The 18758-nt window shown below is 26.4% G+C and overlaps 1 protein-coding gene across 2 annotated transcripts in view; it reads left to right on the top strand.

Annotated features, from left to right (window-relative positions):
• The window catches only part of LOC100213884 (14 kDa phosphohistidine phosphatase), a 30987-nt gene extending 14461 nt beyond the window's left edge, over positions 1-16526 (top strand). Inside the window, exons 1-3 of one of the 2 annotated variants that reach the window (XM_065791719.1) lie at positions 2987-3220; positions 12762-12886; positions 15988-16526. In XM_065791719.1, coding sequence (XP_065647791.1) covers positions 3070-3220; positions 12762-12886; positions 15988-16083 — 372 coding nt within the window. In that variant the 5' untranslated portion in view covers positions 2987-3069 and the 3' untranslated portion in view covers positions 16084-16526. Of the gene's footprint in view, positions 1-2986; positions 3221-12761; positions 12887-15987 lie in introns of those variants that run through there. The other variant, XM_065791718.1, reaches the window with a different exon arrangement.
• Positions 16527-18758: the final 2232 nt, after the last annotated feature.

Below are 18758 nucleotides of genomic sequence, written 5' to 3'. Positions count from 1 at the left end.
TATTAATTAATATGGAAGAGCATGGTTTATCTTTCAGAGGAGACAAAAAACACTTCTTTTCACAAATTAATTTTGGTGAACTCAAACCTGTAGCAAAATTCCAATTCTTTTTTAAACCATATAAAAAAGTTTGAGAATAAAGGATGAAGTGCCACATCTTATCATCAAACTTACATTACAAGTTAACGCACCACTTGATCATTATAATGGAATATTTTCTAAACTACAATTGCTGGATATTGATGCTACAGTAAAGGCAAAACAAGAAATACATTTTGAACGAAAATAGAGGAGTTAGAATTTATACTTTAGTTTTATTTGTATAGTTACTTTCTGGATGGTCACTGCAAGACCTCTAAATCAGTTTAAATGTATGTAGGAAATAGTCCGCTTCTCTTTTGGATTTTATTTAAGATTTCAGAGATATGTTCATTCATTTTGAAAAAAGAAGCAAAGGAAAAATTGCCCTATATTTATTATAAAAAGATGATGCTTTAGATAACCTTGAGCCAAGAGACAAGTTTAGAATCAAAACATTTATACCTGTGGTGAATAAATTACAATAAAGTTTGACACAGAGGGCCACAGTATACAATGATGCTGCAAAAAAGTTTTTATTCTTGCCATAATTTGAAGTTACAGATAACAAGATTTGTGAGGGCGTTACAGCTTTATCCCAAAGATATCCTTGATGATGTAATTAATGACATTGGCATGTAGAAAAAGGGATGTAGAAAAATACTTTAATGTAATATAATATGCTGATCTTTATAACATGTTTCAAAAAATTAGAAAGATAATCTCAGTAAGTTGTGAAAAAACATTTTTACTTTTTACCAGGTTTTTCATTTTTAAGTTTGTTTTTGAATAAAATGATTATAAGTTAAAGATTTCACTATTTATGATCTTCTACTCAAGAGTGCTTTTATCTTCTGCTCTAGAGAGTTAGACTGAACTACAGTTTCAAACTACAAATTGTGATTTTTATTTGTAATTTGCATTTCAGTTGCTAGTCAAATTTTAATTGTAATTTTCATTTTAGTTCAATCTTCTAGGTGTTAGCAAATCATACTTGTCCCGGATATAGAATATCAACTTATCAAAGACCCATATCTCATATAGCTTCGGGCCTAATCAAGACTAAATCCGGCCCTGATTGAACATTTTATGTACTTAACAGAAATGAGAACGCTGATGTTATTTCAAAATAAAAAAAACTATTCAGGCTGACAAAAAAACAGATTTCTTGAGCTAAAAACCAGTGCACCAAGGATGATATGTATACGCGTTTGCAGGCTCGCAGGTTTTAAGCCAAAAAAATTTCTCAATGTTTATAAAAAAAATTTCATTTTATTTATTCCAATTTAAATTAAAAATTTTTTTTGCAGTTTTTTTATATTCATTTTGTGGCAGTGCACAATGGGATAGAATATACAAAAAGTTACCAAAACCACAAAAAATCTAAGCATGGTCATATAAAATTCAAAACCTCATTTTGATATTAGAGAGTTTATTCAATATGCAGACAACGACCTTGTAGCAACCGGGGAAAGAAAACCAATTTGGGGCTTTTAATTAAGTGTTAGTTAAAGTGTTAAAGCTTTAAGTTAATTTTATCCCACAATACATCGTGGGACAAACTAAAAAAAAACAAAAACTCCAGTACTGGAATTTAGTGTCTCTAGTACCACTGTACTAGAAGCATGAAATCCAGTACTAAAGTTATTTTTTAATGGGAAATTGTAAAAAGGTAAAAAAAACTAATTAAAAAAATAAAATCTTTGTTTTTTGAATTATGCATAAACTTATAGGTAAATATGCAGAATAATTTAGAAATTTTATATTATTTCTAAATGCCACAGCTGTATTCTAAATATATTCAGATATTTCACGTTTTTCACAAATGATTCAACTATTTTTTGACTTTGAGGCGCCCTAAAGGGTACAAAAAATTGATCAACTGCGCTATAAAATAAACATTTTTTTTACATGGCTCCCTGAACACATAAATATCTGCGGGGGCCAATATCTGTGGTTTTATAAAAGTGTTTAATGAAACTCGTTTTTTTTAGATAATAATTTTCAAAGGTTATTGCTGTAAAACTGCGGGAGCCATAACCCCCGCGACCTCCGCAATGTCAGGAGATATGATTAGTCCTATATTTACTTTTTTAGTAATTTGCATGTTGATTCAAATTACTAAAAAAGTAAATATAGGACCTTTTGTTTTGACCTTTTTGCTAAAGGAAATAGGTTATTAATCCGAGAAAATTGTTTTGTCAAATATTTTGAAATAACCTTTATACAGAACGTTATGTATTTAATTTTGTGCATATTTAAAATAAAAATTCAAATTGAAAAAACCGAGTGTTTTTTTTCTTTTCCGGATTAATTTAGTTTATTAGTAATAAAGTGTTTTAAACCGATAGTTTTCTTTGTTTTAACATTAAAGTATGTTTATTTATTATATAATTTTGTCTTTTATAACTATAAATAACGAAGATTTACATTAAATCTATTTAATGTAAACCTTTGTTTTTTTTATAACTTACAAACCTTTTTTCAACTATATATAACAAAGTTTTACATTAAAAGTAACATTAATATATGCGGAATGAATTAAACAAGAAAAAAATTTTATGCAAAAACTTTTTTGACTTTTCTTGGTTTTTAATTAATTTAATTTATCATAAAGTTGAAAATATATAAGTAAAATACAGAAGTTTGGTTTTTATCATTACCAATTCAAAAATTTATCAAAAGCATGCGTTTTTTTAACCCTGAAATTCCCCTCTTAAAAAAGAAATATTGAAAAATTTTTTAATAATCTTTTTTTAATTAAGCATTACTAACCTAGTTTCTTAAATAAATATTTGAAAAATTAAAATCAGAAAAATATTTAAGAAATTATAATCCTATTTCAATGCAGTATACAACTGATCCTATTCAATGCACTATACGACTGAGCAATGTGCGCCACGTGAACAATGATCCTATTCAATGCACTATACGACTGAGCAATGTGCGCCTTTATTCCGAAGCTAATATATTCGTAATTGTCGCCTAAAAATGTTGTCTGAATCAACCTCATCTAAACTTGATAGCGTAGAAGATGTTGCTATAGATGATCATGGAAAATTTAAATATATTTTAATAAAACTACGCGAAGGAAGCAACAACAAAATTGTTGTGCGTGGTTTTCATTGGGCTGAATATCATGGTGAGATAAAAACTAACTTGTTACTTATTTTTACTCGACTGTTTCTAATGAAGCTTCTCGTAAAATTACGTATAAACACAACCATAAGTTTTAAAATTCACCAGGAACCACATTTTCTTAGGAACTTTTTATTTTCTTAATTCTTTAGTATAATATAAATTAAAACTGTTAAAACTTTTTTACGTACATTTGCTCTTAACCTGCCACCTATCTTTAACTAATGATTTATTTTATAAAATTAAACTTACACTGTAAGTTTTATTTAACATTTGTTTAAAATCATAGTTTGTAAGCTACAGTGACTTGACAGTGACTAAATTTTAATAAATATTTTGCAGACGGTAGCAGCCTACAAAAAGTTCATCGAAAATTTAAAAATTTTCTAATCATTTTAATATAAAAAATATCATATGAACATTCATTGTAAATAAAATCGTTTTTTTTTTATGTCTAATATTTAAACATAATACTTAGCAATATCAATAGGCTATACACTTATCTAATTCTTATTAATTAATCCGGAGTTGTAAAAATAGGCCCTTTTCAACAATATACATCTAAAGTACTACAACAGACACTTTCCCTGAGCAACAAGACACTCTTAATACTCTAATATTTTACAGCTGTTGATAGAGCCAGTTTCTTGGATAGCTACCACACACTTTAGATAACCTCACTACTGATTGGATTAAGAACCATTAAATTGAGTTTTAAATCTCTCATTAGGAAAACATAAAATAAGTTGTATAACCATTATTAAAGAGTTACAAGCAAAAATTTATGAATAGAGTCAAGAAGATTCATTATCTTAGGCAAAAAAACAATGTAATACAGGTTTACACCGTTAGTCTATTAGAAGTGGATAGTGGATCTAGTCAGCAGAAATTTTCTGCTGACTAGTCAGAAGAAAATTTCTGAATAGTCAGAAAAAAAAGTTAAAAGTGGATCTAGTCAGCAGAAATTTACTGCTAAATTGACTCCGCATCATTTGCAAAGCTTATTTAGTGTGAAAGAATTTAAAAACTTTATCTAGGAGTAACAAAACATCTTATTTACATTGTGACGTCTATTAAATTAATAGTAATATTAGTAGTAGTATGAGGGGTAACTAATAAATTAACTAAAAAAAGTTGCACTATATTAAGTTATAAAAAAATAAATAAATGGGTGAGTGTACAAAGTTTTAATTTTAAAAAATTGTTAAAATTAAGAAATATTTTAAAATTAGAGCATGAGTATTTTTAAAATTGATCATACCCCCTTTCCCCTATTACTTTATTAAACACTTTTTGCAGATCCCTACTCCCCCTTAGATACCTATATATATGTGTGGTGTGTGTGTGTGTGTGTGTGTGTGTGTGTGTGTGTGTGTGTGTGTGTGTGTGTGTGTGTGTGTGTGTGTGTGTGTGTGTGTGTGTGTGTGTGTGTGTGTGTGTGTGTGTGTGAATATACATATACTTATTTATTTATGTATACAGGTCTCAGAAAAAATAAAGTCTGCAATCTTTTGCAGACTTTATTTTTTCAAAACCTGTTTTTTTATTATCTCAAAACCTGTTTTTTGCAGACTCAAAAATAAGGTTACCTAAAATACACAATCCCCTTTATATCCCTCCCTCCCCTATACCATACATCCTCTTATATTGGGAAACTAGGATCTTTAGTCAGAAAATTTACTTTTCTATTGGTTAGCTAGTGAATTATGGACAACCATTAAACAGTATGGTTTTATTTTCTATATAAAAGAAATGTTATTTATTCAAAAATATTTAGTTGTTAGCAAGTATTGTTAATTGTGATAAATTAGAAAAACAAACATTACTAAGTAATTTTTTTTAAATTAGTGTAAATGTACTTTTATGTTGAACTCTCCCTTCCTTTCCCCCATACACTTTTGTATGCTATTTGAACAGCCCCTTACAGATGTAGCATTAACAACAGTCAATCTAAGTAAAATGATACTTGTTAATAAATAATGCTTAAATTGAGCAAATAAATTGTTATTTATGGTATAATGTAATCAATTCTTAATTTCATTTTTTCTTTCAGTTTGAAGTGTGTTTAACATATTTTACCAAAAATAATTAGAACATAGTTGTTGTTTCACAAAAACATTGTTTTAGTGACTGAAATATTTTTAAATTAGCGTGTTTTTGAGAAAGTTCTCAATTCCTGTTAAATACTGAGCATTTTTTTAGAATATTCCTAAACTACTAGAATTGACTATAAGTTCCATAAATTTTTCATAATATTATAAAACTTTCAGCAGATGTAGAACGTTCTCAAAATGTAATTGTATAACTATAAAAGCACACTCACACCTGTTGTAATAAAAGAATAACTAGTTATGTTTGAATAGCAATTATTTAATTTGAATGACATCTAAAAGTTGTTGGCTTTCAGCAGATGCATTTTGCTTTGTGTTTAGGCACAAAGTTTGTAAAGACAAGATTAAAAAAGTATCCATTAGAAGCAAGTAAAATATGTAAGGTCTATTAGGCATACTTTGGCATGTCTGTTAGGGATTAGGACAAGTGTAAGAAATATACATGTAGTTTCACCTCAAAAAGTTGAAAATGATAAAGTTTCCATATATATTGGTACACTATATGAAATAATGTTATATGTTATAATTATATTTTGTATTAAGTGATGTGTGAAGTTTCTTGACGAACCGCTCACACAATTGCTACATCTACATTGTAGATCCTACAAAGTAGAAGTAGCAATTTTACCATCTAAGTTATTTGCAGTGACCTGCTAATTTATGTCTCCAAACTTCTAGAGTTTGTTTTTGTTAAAGTTATTAATCCATATAAGAGTAATACTTTATCGATGTGTATATCAACATTTCTCGATATAAAATAAAAACTTAATAAAGAGAAACTTTAAAGTAAAATTAATAAAGAGAAACTTTAAAAAATTTGATTCCGATTCTTTAATCCTAGAAATTTTTGATATTAGGTGGGAAATCATCTTCACATAAAAAGAAGATGATTTCATTGGATAAATAAATCTATAGATTTTTTTATGCTATATAATCTATAGATTTATTTATGCTCATAGCATAAATAAATCTATAGATTTTTTTATGTTAAACATTTGAAAAAGTATTAGACTGATATGCTCCCTACAAAGAATTAACAAAAAAACAAATCAAACTTCAATCTAAACCCTGGATAACTTTTGGTATTCTTAAATCAATTTCTGCTAAAATCATACTTTATAAAAAATTTACTAAATCAAAAAATGCCATCATTTGCTAGATTACTAAATACAAGAATTTCAAAAAATCAATCAATACATCTTTTTTAACAACCTCATTAATGCAAAGAATACTTGGAAAAGAATTAAAGAAATCATAAACATCAAATCTTCTGCCAATACTAAGTCTTTAGTCTCAAAATCAATGAAAATGTGATCTCAGATCATACCAGCATTGCTAATATATTTCATAACTATTTTGCAGCTATTTAAGACAAACTAATTAACAAAATTGTTTCTTCTTATTGTGTTTTAAGCATTTTTCTTAAAATACTTTGTACTTTATTTTTTGATTGATCCCATGACTAGTAACTAATCTCATAAAAGGTACCTTTAAAGATAACTCAAGTCTTGAACCCAATAGTCTACCAATAATCTGCCAACTTTTCTTCTAAAGCTGGTATCTCACATAATCTCCAAACATCCATGTACTATGATTAATAATTCTTTCAAAAAATTTTCCAGAAGCTTTGAAGATATTGTGTATAGGAAATACTTTTAAACCAAAGTAATCCAATTATCAAGCCATTTCTCTTCTTTTCAACTTAAGTAAACTATTTGAAAAATGTTTCACAGACTCAAAAATATTTTGGAGAAATGTCTTTACAAACATGGTTTTTGCAACAAATACTCAACAACTCATTCATTAAAAAAATAACAGAAAATTAGGGAAGTCCTTGACAATAAACACTTTGGATGTGGAGAATTTATCAAGATAAAGAAAGTATTTAATATAGTTGAGCACACAATCCTCTTTGATAAACTGCAACACTACAGTGTTAATGGTATTCTTTTTCCTGGTTTCCTCTTATTTTTTTAAAGAACACAATTTTTTTCAATTAACCGTATTAACTCAGAACTAGCTAAGTCTTTTAATGGTGTTCCATAATGCTCAGTTTTAAGACCATTTCCTTTTCTTTCTTTTTTTTTTTATCAATGGTTTTAAGGTTTCACTTTTTAAATTTTCTACTGCTTTTCATTGTATGGATGACACCAACTTGCTCCAATTAATAAATCACTTAAAAAATTTAACAAAAATATGAATCACAATCTCGCTAAAATTTTTAATGACTTCACTCCAATAAATTATCTTATGACTCTAAAAGAACTAAAAATATTATATATAAATCTGTTCAAACAAAAAAACAAGCAATTAAATTTCAGTATAAGTGGACAGAAAATAAAACTTTTTTCTAATGTTAATTCACCTTCAGGCCACTACAGTTGAGGAGGCTACTTTAGTTTTGGTTACAACACTCTATAACTCTATAACTCCGAAGCACAAATCTTGAGAAACAAGACTGCTGTGCGGAGTAACAAGTTAAGCATGGTACTACCAGGACCTGGTGGGGATCCAACTTTGAATTTCTCGCTTATGAGGCGAGCACTATACCACTACCGCATTTATCTAGTTTACTCTATTAAATATCTCTGAATTCAAAATACTTTAATTTATCTTTTGCGTTGTATCTTTAAGTCTTAACATTGAAATTAAGCAGATCGAACAGTATGTTAGCTAAAATCCATTATTATGCTAATCATGAAATTTTGTCTAATGTATATCTTGCTATTTTTCACTTTTAGATAGGTTTCAGATAAGTTTGAAAACAATTTAAGCAGCTTGCTTTTTAAGACTAACTCATCTCCAATATAAAGCTATGAAATTAATCCATTTCTAAAGTACTAATTCAAATTCTAACATGCTTAATTTTTTACCTTAAGATTTTGTGACTTTATTCAACAAATAAGTTGTCTATTTGTTTGGAACCGAAATCATAATAATCTGCCTCTTCTATTCAGGGAAGAACTCAGACCTGTTTTAGTGCCGCTGGAGTGGGATGGGCACCCAAAAATTATTTTATCTTTTAATTTTTATTTTATTTTCCTATTTTTAAAAATAGAAATATAATTTTTCGGCCTTAAATGCAGTAGTATATAAATAATTTTCAGTTTATTTTAGTTATTTTTTCTTCAGGACGATAAAATGAAACAAAAAGCAATTGCATTTTTCACATAATTATGTGCAACTTAATTTTAAAAACTTGTTACTAATTTTATCACTATGGAGTGTATAGTAAAATTAACTTTTGTTTGTTGGCAATTAAGAGTGAATTGCTTTTGGTAATAAATGAACAAAAGTAACAAATTTCAGTCTATCACTCAAAGTATCATGTAAATTTAATTTTTGAATGTATGAACTTTTGATCTTTAGCTTTCTATTTTAGTTTACATGAGGAAAGTTCAGAAAGTTTTGTTTCTTTTCCATATTCATTTTGACTCATGGTTGCATGGTTTTAACCAAATGGTTTAAACCATTTGGTTAAAACCATGGTTTAAACCAATTAAAAAAATGTTGGTTTAAACCAAATTAATGTTTTTTTGAAAAGATTTGACCTTACAACAGAAAACTAAAACAGGGTTATGTTAACAAATATAACTATTCTTCAATATAGATATTTTTTTTAAATCCATGATTTTTGTTTCTGTTTTTTCATAGAATAGAGTCCTCAGTGTTCTTATAGAAAAGAGCAGTAATAAATTAGTAATAACACTTATTTATCTGTTTTCTTCTACAGGCTATTTCTCCTAGTTTTCTTAATGTATATTTAAATGTTTAGCAAAACTATAAGTAGTTCTAACATAATTTATTGATACCACAAAAATGTCTCAAAAAACTGCGCGCAAATGTGATATGATTTGGTTAAAATATACACAGGTGACTATTCCAGAAAGAAAGGGGTGTAGAGCAGTTTGTAATGCGTGTAGAAAAGAAATGGAAGGTCAAATTCAAAGGATGCATGAACATATAAAAAAGTGCAAGCAATCACAACCCCATGAAATTATGGAGTCAATGGAAGATCAACAACTTCTTGAAGATAGTTAAATTACTGCATTGCCATTTTAAATTTTAAATTTTCCCTAAATTGTAAACATATAAATTGTAACTAAGAATAATTCAATAAACTGCAATTTCATTTTAAAGGTAACTCACCATCAACATCACAACAACAAATGAAAAAGTCTCATAAATATTTGAAAATTGATAAGTTTTTCACACGAATAAGCCTCAAAGAGAAAGATTTATTTGATCTGCAACTTGGTAGATTTATATACAGTACAAACTCTAGCTTCAGAACAGTTGAACACAAATAATTTTATATATAAAAAATAAAAAATTAATCAATATGCTTTATCAAGGATACACTCTACCTAATAGAACTCAAATTGGAGTAGAAATATTAGATAGAATTTACGCAGAAGAAATTGAAAAATGTAATGTATTGAATGGGAAAATTGTAGCCATGTCTTTAGATGGCTGGAGTAATGTACATAATGAACCTATAGTTCGTATCTCTGTAGTTACAGATAAAATTAACATTTTAGTAGAAACAATCAACACTTCTGATCATTCACATACTGGTGAATATCTTACACAATTAGCATGAGAAGCAATAGATTCTGTAAGATGTATATTTGGATGCACAGTAAAAAGCTTTGTGACTGATAATGCAGCTAACATGAAATCAATGAGACAAGTACTGTCATCTGAAAGAGATATTATCATAACTTATGGGTGTGCTGCTCATATGCTGAATCTTTTAGCAAATGATCTTAACATTAAAAATGTGAGCAAATGTTACATAAATAATAGAATATATAAGAAATAATCATTAAGCTGGAGCAATTTATAAATTAAATGAAGGAACAAAGTTGCCACTTCCTACTGATACTCGCTGGAAATCTGTATGTGATTCATTTGAAAAATATGTCAACAACTGGAGCATCATTTTCACAATGTTTGAAAAAAATAAAGACTTGGATCCCATGATTGGTAAAAAAGTAAGTGATATACAGATAAAGCGAAACACAGAAGATTTATTAAAAATATTAAAACCAATTGCAGTAGCTCTAGATAAGTTGCAAAGAGGTCAAACAAAAATAAGTGACACTGTTGAAATTTTTAAAGATTTGATAAACAGTTTATTTTTAACAAACGAAAAAAAAAAAAAAGTTGAATCTAGATACCTTTAGACTGTCAGTGATGCTCATTTCCTGGCAAACACAATAGATCATAGATATTTTGAATGTAATCTTTCTGAAAATGAAAATGAAGCTGCCATGAATTTCGCAGATAAAGAGTTCAAGAATTTGTTACCAATAATATTCAAATTAAAAGCCAAATTTGCTCCATTCGGTAAAAGCTATTTGTATAGTGAATCTGTTTTAAAAAATGTATCACCAATAGAATGGTGGAAATCTCTAAAAGTTGTGGATTGTAACATAATGGATATTGAAGGTTTATTAAATGCACCAGCTTCTAGCGCTGGAATTGAAAGAATTTTTTCAACTTTTGGCCTTGTTCATTCATTCTAAGTTAAGAAACCAATTGGGGGTAGAAAAAGCAGCAAAGCTTGTATTTATATATTGAAGATTAAACAATGATGTATTGAACAATTTTGATGAAATTTTACAGTAATATTGGTAAAGAATATAGTATACTCAAATAAAATGCATTATACTTTTTTTTAATTTAAAAGGATAACTAAATACGGCATTATTTAATAAAAACCTAATTTTAACCAAAAAAACCCATGGTTTTTGGTTTTTTTTAAAAAAACCGGTTTTTTTGCAACCCTGTTTTGACTAATAATAAAAATAACTTAATAAAAGTTTTATTAAGATCTAGTTGTTTTTAAACTTCAATGTTTTAAATGTTTAAAAAAATCCATAGTAAATGTAACTTATTTATTAAACGTAGTTTTTAAAAATTATACTTAATGAATAAAAAAAGTAAAACATTTTTTTAAAATATAATATGTTTATTAATCAAAAAACTATATCATTTTAATAAAGTACGTTTACTGTAATTATCTCTTTTTTAATTATCTTTAATTTAAAAGGCGCCTTAAAATCACTTTAAAAATTTTAACCTTTAGTAAAAGTTAAATGAACAGGTTTGCTTATATTTAAATCAAAATTTTAAAATTAAAATAATAGTAAATATGTTTGTTAAATATTAATGTTTTTTATTCGAATAGTTATTTGAATACAAGACAAAACTATTTTGTTAATTTTACAAATATATTACACAATTTAATATATGTAAATGTATTATGTAATGTAAATATTGATTGAAAGTTGTTTAAAGTATTTATACATTTAATTACTAATTATTTAAAACATTAATAACTACTAATATTAAATTTACTTAAATATAGTTAATAAATGTTAAAAATACTTTCAACAATTTTCAATTATTATTTACAAATAGCATGGTTAAATTCTTAAGTAAATAGTTTTTTAGTGTAAATAAAGTAACATGGTTACATCTAATGGTAAATTCATTTATTCAAAGAAATGCCTTTAAATCAACTCTTTTCTTCGGAAAAACTAAACAAGATAAACACAAATGATTAAGATAATGATTTAAAAAATGATGATTAAAAATCATTGTCAAGGCAACTGTTTTAACTAGGGTAGAAGGAGGCTGTAATCTTGAGAACATTCCCCCCCCCCCCAACTTTGCCGTAAAAAAGCGGTATCCCCAAATAAACTTTGTGTTTGTCATTGCTATTTATCAACTTTTTTATTTATAGGGAAAATTGTGATTATACTCTATGATCTGCTTGCAACTTTAAATTATCTGTCCCTAAATACTGAATAATTCATTACGGCTACGAATCCATACAACATAAAAGCATAAAAACATGGAACATACTTTCCCAACACTCTTAAAATTGAAAACTGCTTTAACTCTGAGCTTTTACTTATTTACATTTTTTTCTCTTTTTTGTTGTGTTATTAAATAACTTTTATTAAATTTATTATTTTAATCTTTTTTAAACTGAAATATTTGTATTAGTTAACTCTTCATCACCATTATTGTTATTATTACTATATTTTCATCATAATAAGTGTTATTATTTTCACTGATATTATTGTTATAATTATTGTTTCTGTTATATTATCGTTTTTGTTATATTATTATTTGCGTTTTTATTGTTATTATTATCATTATTACTATTAATAATAATGATAATAATAATAATAGTTATTATTGTTATTATTATTATATTGTTATTAATATTATTATTATTATTAATTATATTATTGTATAGTACATATTTTTTATTATTACTACTTTTATTCTTTTATTTATTATAGTTCTTATTATTATCATTTTTTTTTTTTAATTATTGTTTGTAAATATTCTTGATATAATTTCAGAATATATTTGATTCAATTCAATTTGATTGTCAATTTTTATTTTGTTTAGCTGATATTTACGAAAAAGAGGAACAAAGTTTTGCTGAACTTGGTATTCATACTGAATGTTTAGGCGGAGGTCGTATTGATCATGATAAAGATAAAAAAATGATTTTAGTATATGGATATTCGGTGGTACAATTTTGTTTAATAAAATATCTTTCATTAACATCGTAACAAAACATTTATTTAAGAATTTAATAAAATAACTTTCATTAACATCATAACAAAACATTTATTTAAGAATTTAATAAAATATCTTTTATTCGCAACGAAACATTTCATTTAAGAACTAATTTAATAGTTCTTAAGGGGAAAAGTTAGACAATAGTTCAAACTGTAGAGGTTTTGTGTTTTACTAAATCTGTTTTTTAAGTTGTAAATAAAATGCTAAAAATGTGTTTTAATATATATATATTTAATTTTTTTTCTCTTTGATATTGAATAATCAAAGATTATTCAATATCAAATCAAAGCAATTGTCACTTAAGTTTTTGAATTTTACATTTTCTTATACTCTAATAACAATTCTTTGTTATTAAATAAGCATAGTTGATCATTGTTATTTCAAACAGTTCACCTTTTTATGATTTTGAAATCATTCACTTTTTTATAATTTTGACATCATTAACCTTTCAATGATCTTGTAACCATTTATCTTTCTTATCTTGAAATCATTCACCTTTTCAGGATCTTGTAACCATTTATCTTTCTTATCTTGAAATCAATCACCTTTTGATGATCTTGTAACCATTTATCTTTCTTATCTTATCTATTTTATATTATATATATTATCTTATCTATTTTATAATTTTAAAATTATTCATTTTTTTATGATTTATGAAACTATTCATTTTGAAAATTAGAATTTTCAAAATGAGTAGTTTTTACTTTAACACTTGTGAAATATTAAGGATACAATTCAAAATAATTTTTTTTTTAACTTGCAATATATGACATTAAATTAAAAAGAAAGAAAAAATATTTAAAAAATAAAAATTTTAATCTTGTACTGCATTTGTAAATTTTGAAATTTTAAAGACAATACACTGGCTGTAATACTTTTCATTGTTTTTGTATAGACTTTTGAATCTTGTAAGGAATCTTTAAGTATAAAGATTTCTTTGAAGACAAAAAATACAAAGTTAAACTAATAAGATAAATTAATATCAAAATAATATAAAAACAAATCTTGTTTGCAGTTTTGTTTCAGTAAGTTTCATTTTATTCCATTTTGTAAAATAAAAACTTCATATTAAAAATATTATGTATGTTACTTTTTTGTCTACGAGTGAAATAAAGCTAAATTCATCTTTTTGTTGGTTATCTAAATATTTTCATTAGAAAGTACTATCTTTTAACTTTTTTTTTCTCAACCCTTGAATGTCATGAAGTTGTGTGTGTGTGTGTGTGTGTGTGTGTGTATATACATACATATATATATATATATATATATATATATATATATATATATATATATATATATATATATATACATGCACACGAAATCAAAATGTTTCAGTAAAATCTAAGAGAGTCCATGAGAAACCTTATAAAAAAATTTTAAAATGATTTAAATACTCTTTTAAAAATTTTAAACTAAAATATAGTTTCAAACAACTTACATTTAATACAAAGAACATTTATGACAAAAAACTTTAAAGTGACTAATCAAATAATTGAAACAAAAACAAAACTTTTTTATAATCTGCAGATCATGTTGGAATCATTAGCACATTTCATCACTCTTTCTAACTCCTGAGTTTACTTTTTTTTTAGCCATAATAGCTAATAATTTTTTAGTTAAATTAAATATACAGTAGAATCTCTGACTCTGAAAGGAGTGTGTGTGTGTGTATATATATATATATATGTATATATATATATATATATATATATATATATATTGTCCAACTTAGCCAATGTCAGAATTAAGCAAAGTTCTCCTTATGTCAGACTTATTGAAAATTGTCTGAATCATCAAGATTTTGGAACTTATCAACACAGAATGGCACAGAAATGCTTTGTTGTCGGGTGTTTAAAAGCCACTTATAACATGCTCTATCCAAATCTTTATTTAGGGAGACTCACACCCTCACTCTTTTCGCGACAAGTTTTATTATTTTTGATCTGAATATATTGTATTTTTTTCTTTTGACTATTCAGATAATGTTTGCTTTTGAATGTCATATTTCTTTGATATAGATACAGATAGTTCTCCTTTGCCGAGTTCTTTTACTATTAAGTATTTTTCTGTTATAATTCTACTTTCTTTTAGCAACTGATGACTGCTTTCTTCTAGCAACCTTCGACATTAATAAAGTTTAATAGAAATTTAACCAAATCAAAGATATCAGTCAAGTTGTTTAGTTTTGTTTAATTATATTTGATGCAAAGGTATTTTATTTTCAAGTGTTTAAAGTTAGGAATTTTTATTGAAGTATTGGAAGTTTCGTTACTTATATGCAATTCAAAATAAAAATCCTTGTTAAGCAAATTTACTTATAAACAAGTGCGAAAATAGTCCTATGACTATGGTTTAAATCTTGGTATTAAAATTGAAACATCTTTGTCAGATAATTATCTTGCTGGAGTACACTGGATGAAAGGATTTACAAGATCGCAAAATAGTTACTTGTAGGAAAGAGTAACCTGTGTTTTTTGTTGATTACATTTTACGTTGATACAATGTTTGCATTTTATGATTTATAAAACGTTGTTGGTTTTAATATGTGCTTTTATTTATCATTAAAATTACACTTATTTTTAATGAAATTTCTTACTGTATTAATGTAAACAGAGCGTGTACCAGAAAAGATCAATAAAACATAAATTAGTAAAATTAACTTATTTATGTTCTGTGTATTAAGTTTACTTTTCCGTAAAGTAAATTTAAGACAAAGAAGTGTGTTCTAATAACTTAAGGAATGTGTTTTAATAATTTAAGATGAGTGTTTTAATAATTTAAGAAGTGTGTTCTAATAATTTAAGAAGTGTGTTTTAATAAAGTGTGTTATTCCTTTACAATTTGACAAGTGAGAGTAGCAAACTTATAAATTTATATATTTTAACAGAAATAACTTATAGATCTTAGCTAAAAAAACAAACAAAAAACTGACTCATCTAGACAAATTGTTTATTTGACTTGTAAGAATATGGTAAGAACACGGTAAAAAGAAAAGGCTTATTTTTATCAAAATGTTTGTTTTTATAAAGTTATTTACTTTTTGTTTTAGGGATTTGGTAGAGCTGACCACTCTATTGCTGTTGAACTCTTGAAGTTAAAATTTCCTCATTATACCAAAATATCTTACACGAATGAAGGTTATTAGCAACAGAAAAGATTTGTACGTTTTTTATAAATATTAGCTTAATTATTGAAAGATTATTGAAAAACTTTAATTTATTTTAAAGAGATTGAACTTTCTACTTAGTTCTTTGGTATTATTGCATATATGAAGATAATTGCTGCATATATGAAAAATTTGTGTATTTCAATTTTGTTCGTATTTGAATATCGTTGCATATTTAAACGTTTCATATATGAACACAGTTTGAATGTTGTATATAAGAATATATACATAACATTTTGTATTTATAAATAATGTTGCTTATACGGATTGCATAATATTGTTTTTTATACTATATTTCATTTTGATCAACAATGTTCAAATTGTAACAAAGCAATGTAGCAGTTGCAAATTATTTATAACTATGTAAATAATTGAAGAATTTATTTCTTCAGTACTTTTTATAAATACAATTAATATATGCATCTTGTTTTGTTTGTAACCAAAGTTACACTTTGAATTTTATCTTGCATTTTTTTTTTGCTTTAATATTTTTTAACCCTAGTTGCGGAATGGAGTGTTGATATTAAATGATTGAACCCTGCTCTATTTAAATGCTTTTTCTACATTTTGATCATTGATGATATGCTAACTAAACCATGTGCAAATTCCTTTCTCTTTTTCGCGGTCTGTTGAATTACGAGTCGTCTATAAAGTACGTACGCCAAAAATTTAGAATTTTTATGTCGTGATATCAACAAATTTCTTGTATTTTTGCAACCTGACTTAGTGACGTTAGACGTAGTGACGGTAAGCATAGAGTTGCATTCGTGTTTCGTCGGGCAATCCAAAACAAGTGCATCATTCATTTTTTACTAACATGAGATATCAACTTACTAAGCCTTGTTAGTTATAACTGATAAATACAGGGTTCCCACTCCTCCTTAAAAACCTTAATATCCTTTTTAAAAAAAAAAAACTCCTTAAAAGTCCTTAAATAACCTTAAGGAAAGTTAAAATTTAACTGCTCTCCTTAGTTTCTCCTTATTTACTCTCATTATCTTCAAGGAAGAATTAAAGTATATTGGATTATACTTGTCAATAGAGAATAATATAGTATTATCTATTAATAACAATCCACCATAATTTTTTTGAGATCATTCGACTTTGATTGATAATTAATCAATGACTGTTTGACTCTTTTCAAATATAAAAAGTGTAAATTGATGAGCATCATATTTTCTTTTAAGGTGGTAACCCTAGAAATATATGTTGATTTTTGATGAAATTTTCATAAAAAATATTTCTATTATATTTAACTAAGGATTTTAATATCTTTTCAAAAGTGTATAACATGAATAGGTTTATTAATATGATTGTCAATATATTGATATAATTGTGAATTGGTTCCTGCTACTTTTCCCTAACAACACCCTAGCAACATATAAATGCCCTAAAAAATGCAGCAGAATACTATTTTTGAAACATTTTTATGGCTATAAAAATAAGTATAGATATTCATAGAAGTATCAATCGATGCGCTAATTATCTGGGTTTTTTTTAACACTTACCTCATAATCTAAAATAATTATAAAGGCCAGAATTCACTCTATTATTTCAAAATTCCTTAAAATTGCATTTGCCTTTGAGTAAAACTTTGAACTTATTTGCGAATTAATAATAGTTGTTAGAGAATTTTTTTTTAAGTTGTTATAAACAAGTTTGTGTAAATGAAATTTAAAAACTAGTGTCTAATCAACTACAACATTTCAGTAATAAAAAAATCAAAATGACTGGAAAAACTATTGATAATATGACAAAATGAAAAATCATAGCAATGAATGAACAAAACATCTCAATGAGAAAAATTGCGAAACATTTAAACACAACACATGCAACTGTTAGCAGAATAATCAATCGATATCATGAATGTAATACAACTGAAAAATCTTCCGCCTCCCAAAAGACCTAGCATTTCAAATAAAAGAAATGAACGTTCACTTATTCGTATAGTGAAAAAAAATAGAAAGTTATCATCTACTGATCTCAGTCGAAAATGGCAGGAAGGTTCTGGTGTTGCTGCTAGTGCTCAAAAAATTAGAAGAGTACTACAAAAAAATAAGAAGAGTACTACAAAAAAATAAGAAAAGTACTACAAAAGCACAATTATATAATTACATAGGAGAGTACTACAAAAGCACAATTATATGTAGCGATCTGCTTGCAAAAAACTACGTCTATCAAAAAAACATCAGAAATCAAGAAAAAACTGGTGCTTAGATCATAAAATTTGGTCTAAGAGCATGTGGCACAACATTCTTTTCAGCGATGAAATGAATGTTGAGTTTGATTCAAGAAAAAACCGAGTAATGCTGAGAAGAATGCCACATGAAAAAATGTGCCCAAATTGTCCTACATGAAAAAATGTGCCCAAAAAAATGTGCCCAAATTGTCCACATGAAAAAATGTGCTCAAATTGTCCTATGTATAGAACAAAACAAGGTAGTGGTGGTATTGGCATCTGGACCTACATGAACTATGAAGGTGTCAGTTGCTTCAAACTATTTAATGAAAGACTTGATTCTCAAAAATATTTAAACATATTGGATATTTATTGAATGCCTTCTATTGACATTTTCCGAAAAGACATGGGAATTATCTTCCGACAAGATAATGCTCCATGTCATACTGCTAAGATTTGCAAGCAATGGTTTGAA

The sequence above is a fragment of the Hydra vulgaris genome, chromosome 02 (genome assembly GCF_038396675.1).
Source record: "Hydra vulgaris chromosome 02, alternate assembly HydraT2T_AEP".
NCBI lineage: Eukaryota > Metazoa > Cnidaria > Hydrozoa > Anthoathecata > Hydridae > Hydra > Hydra vulgaris.
This window is presented reverse-complemented; position numbering and strand designations above follow the sequence as displayed.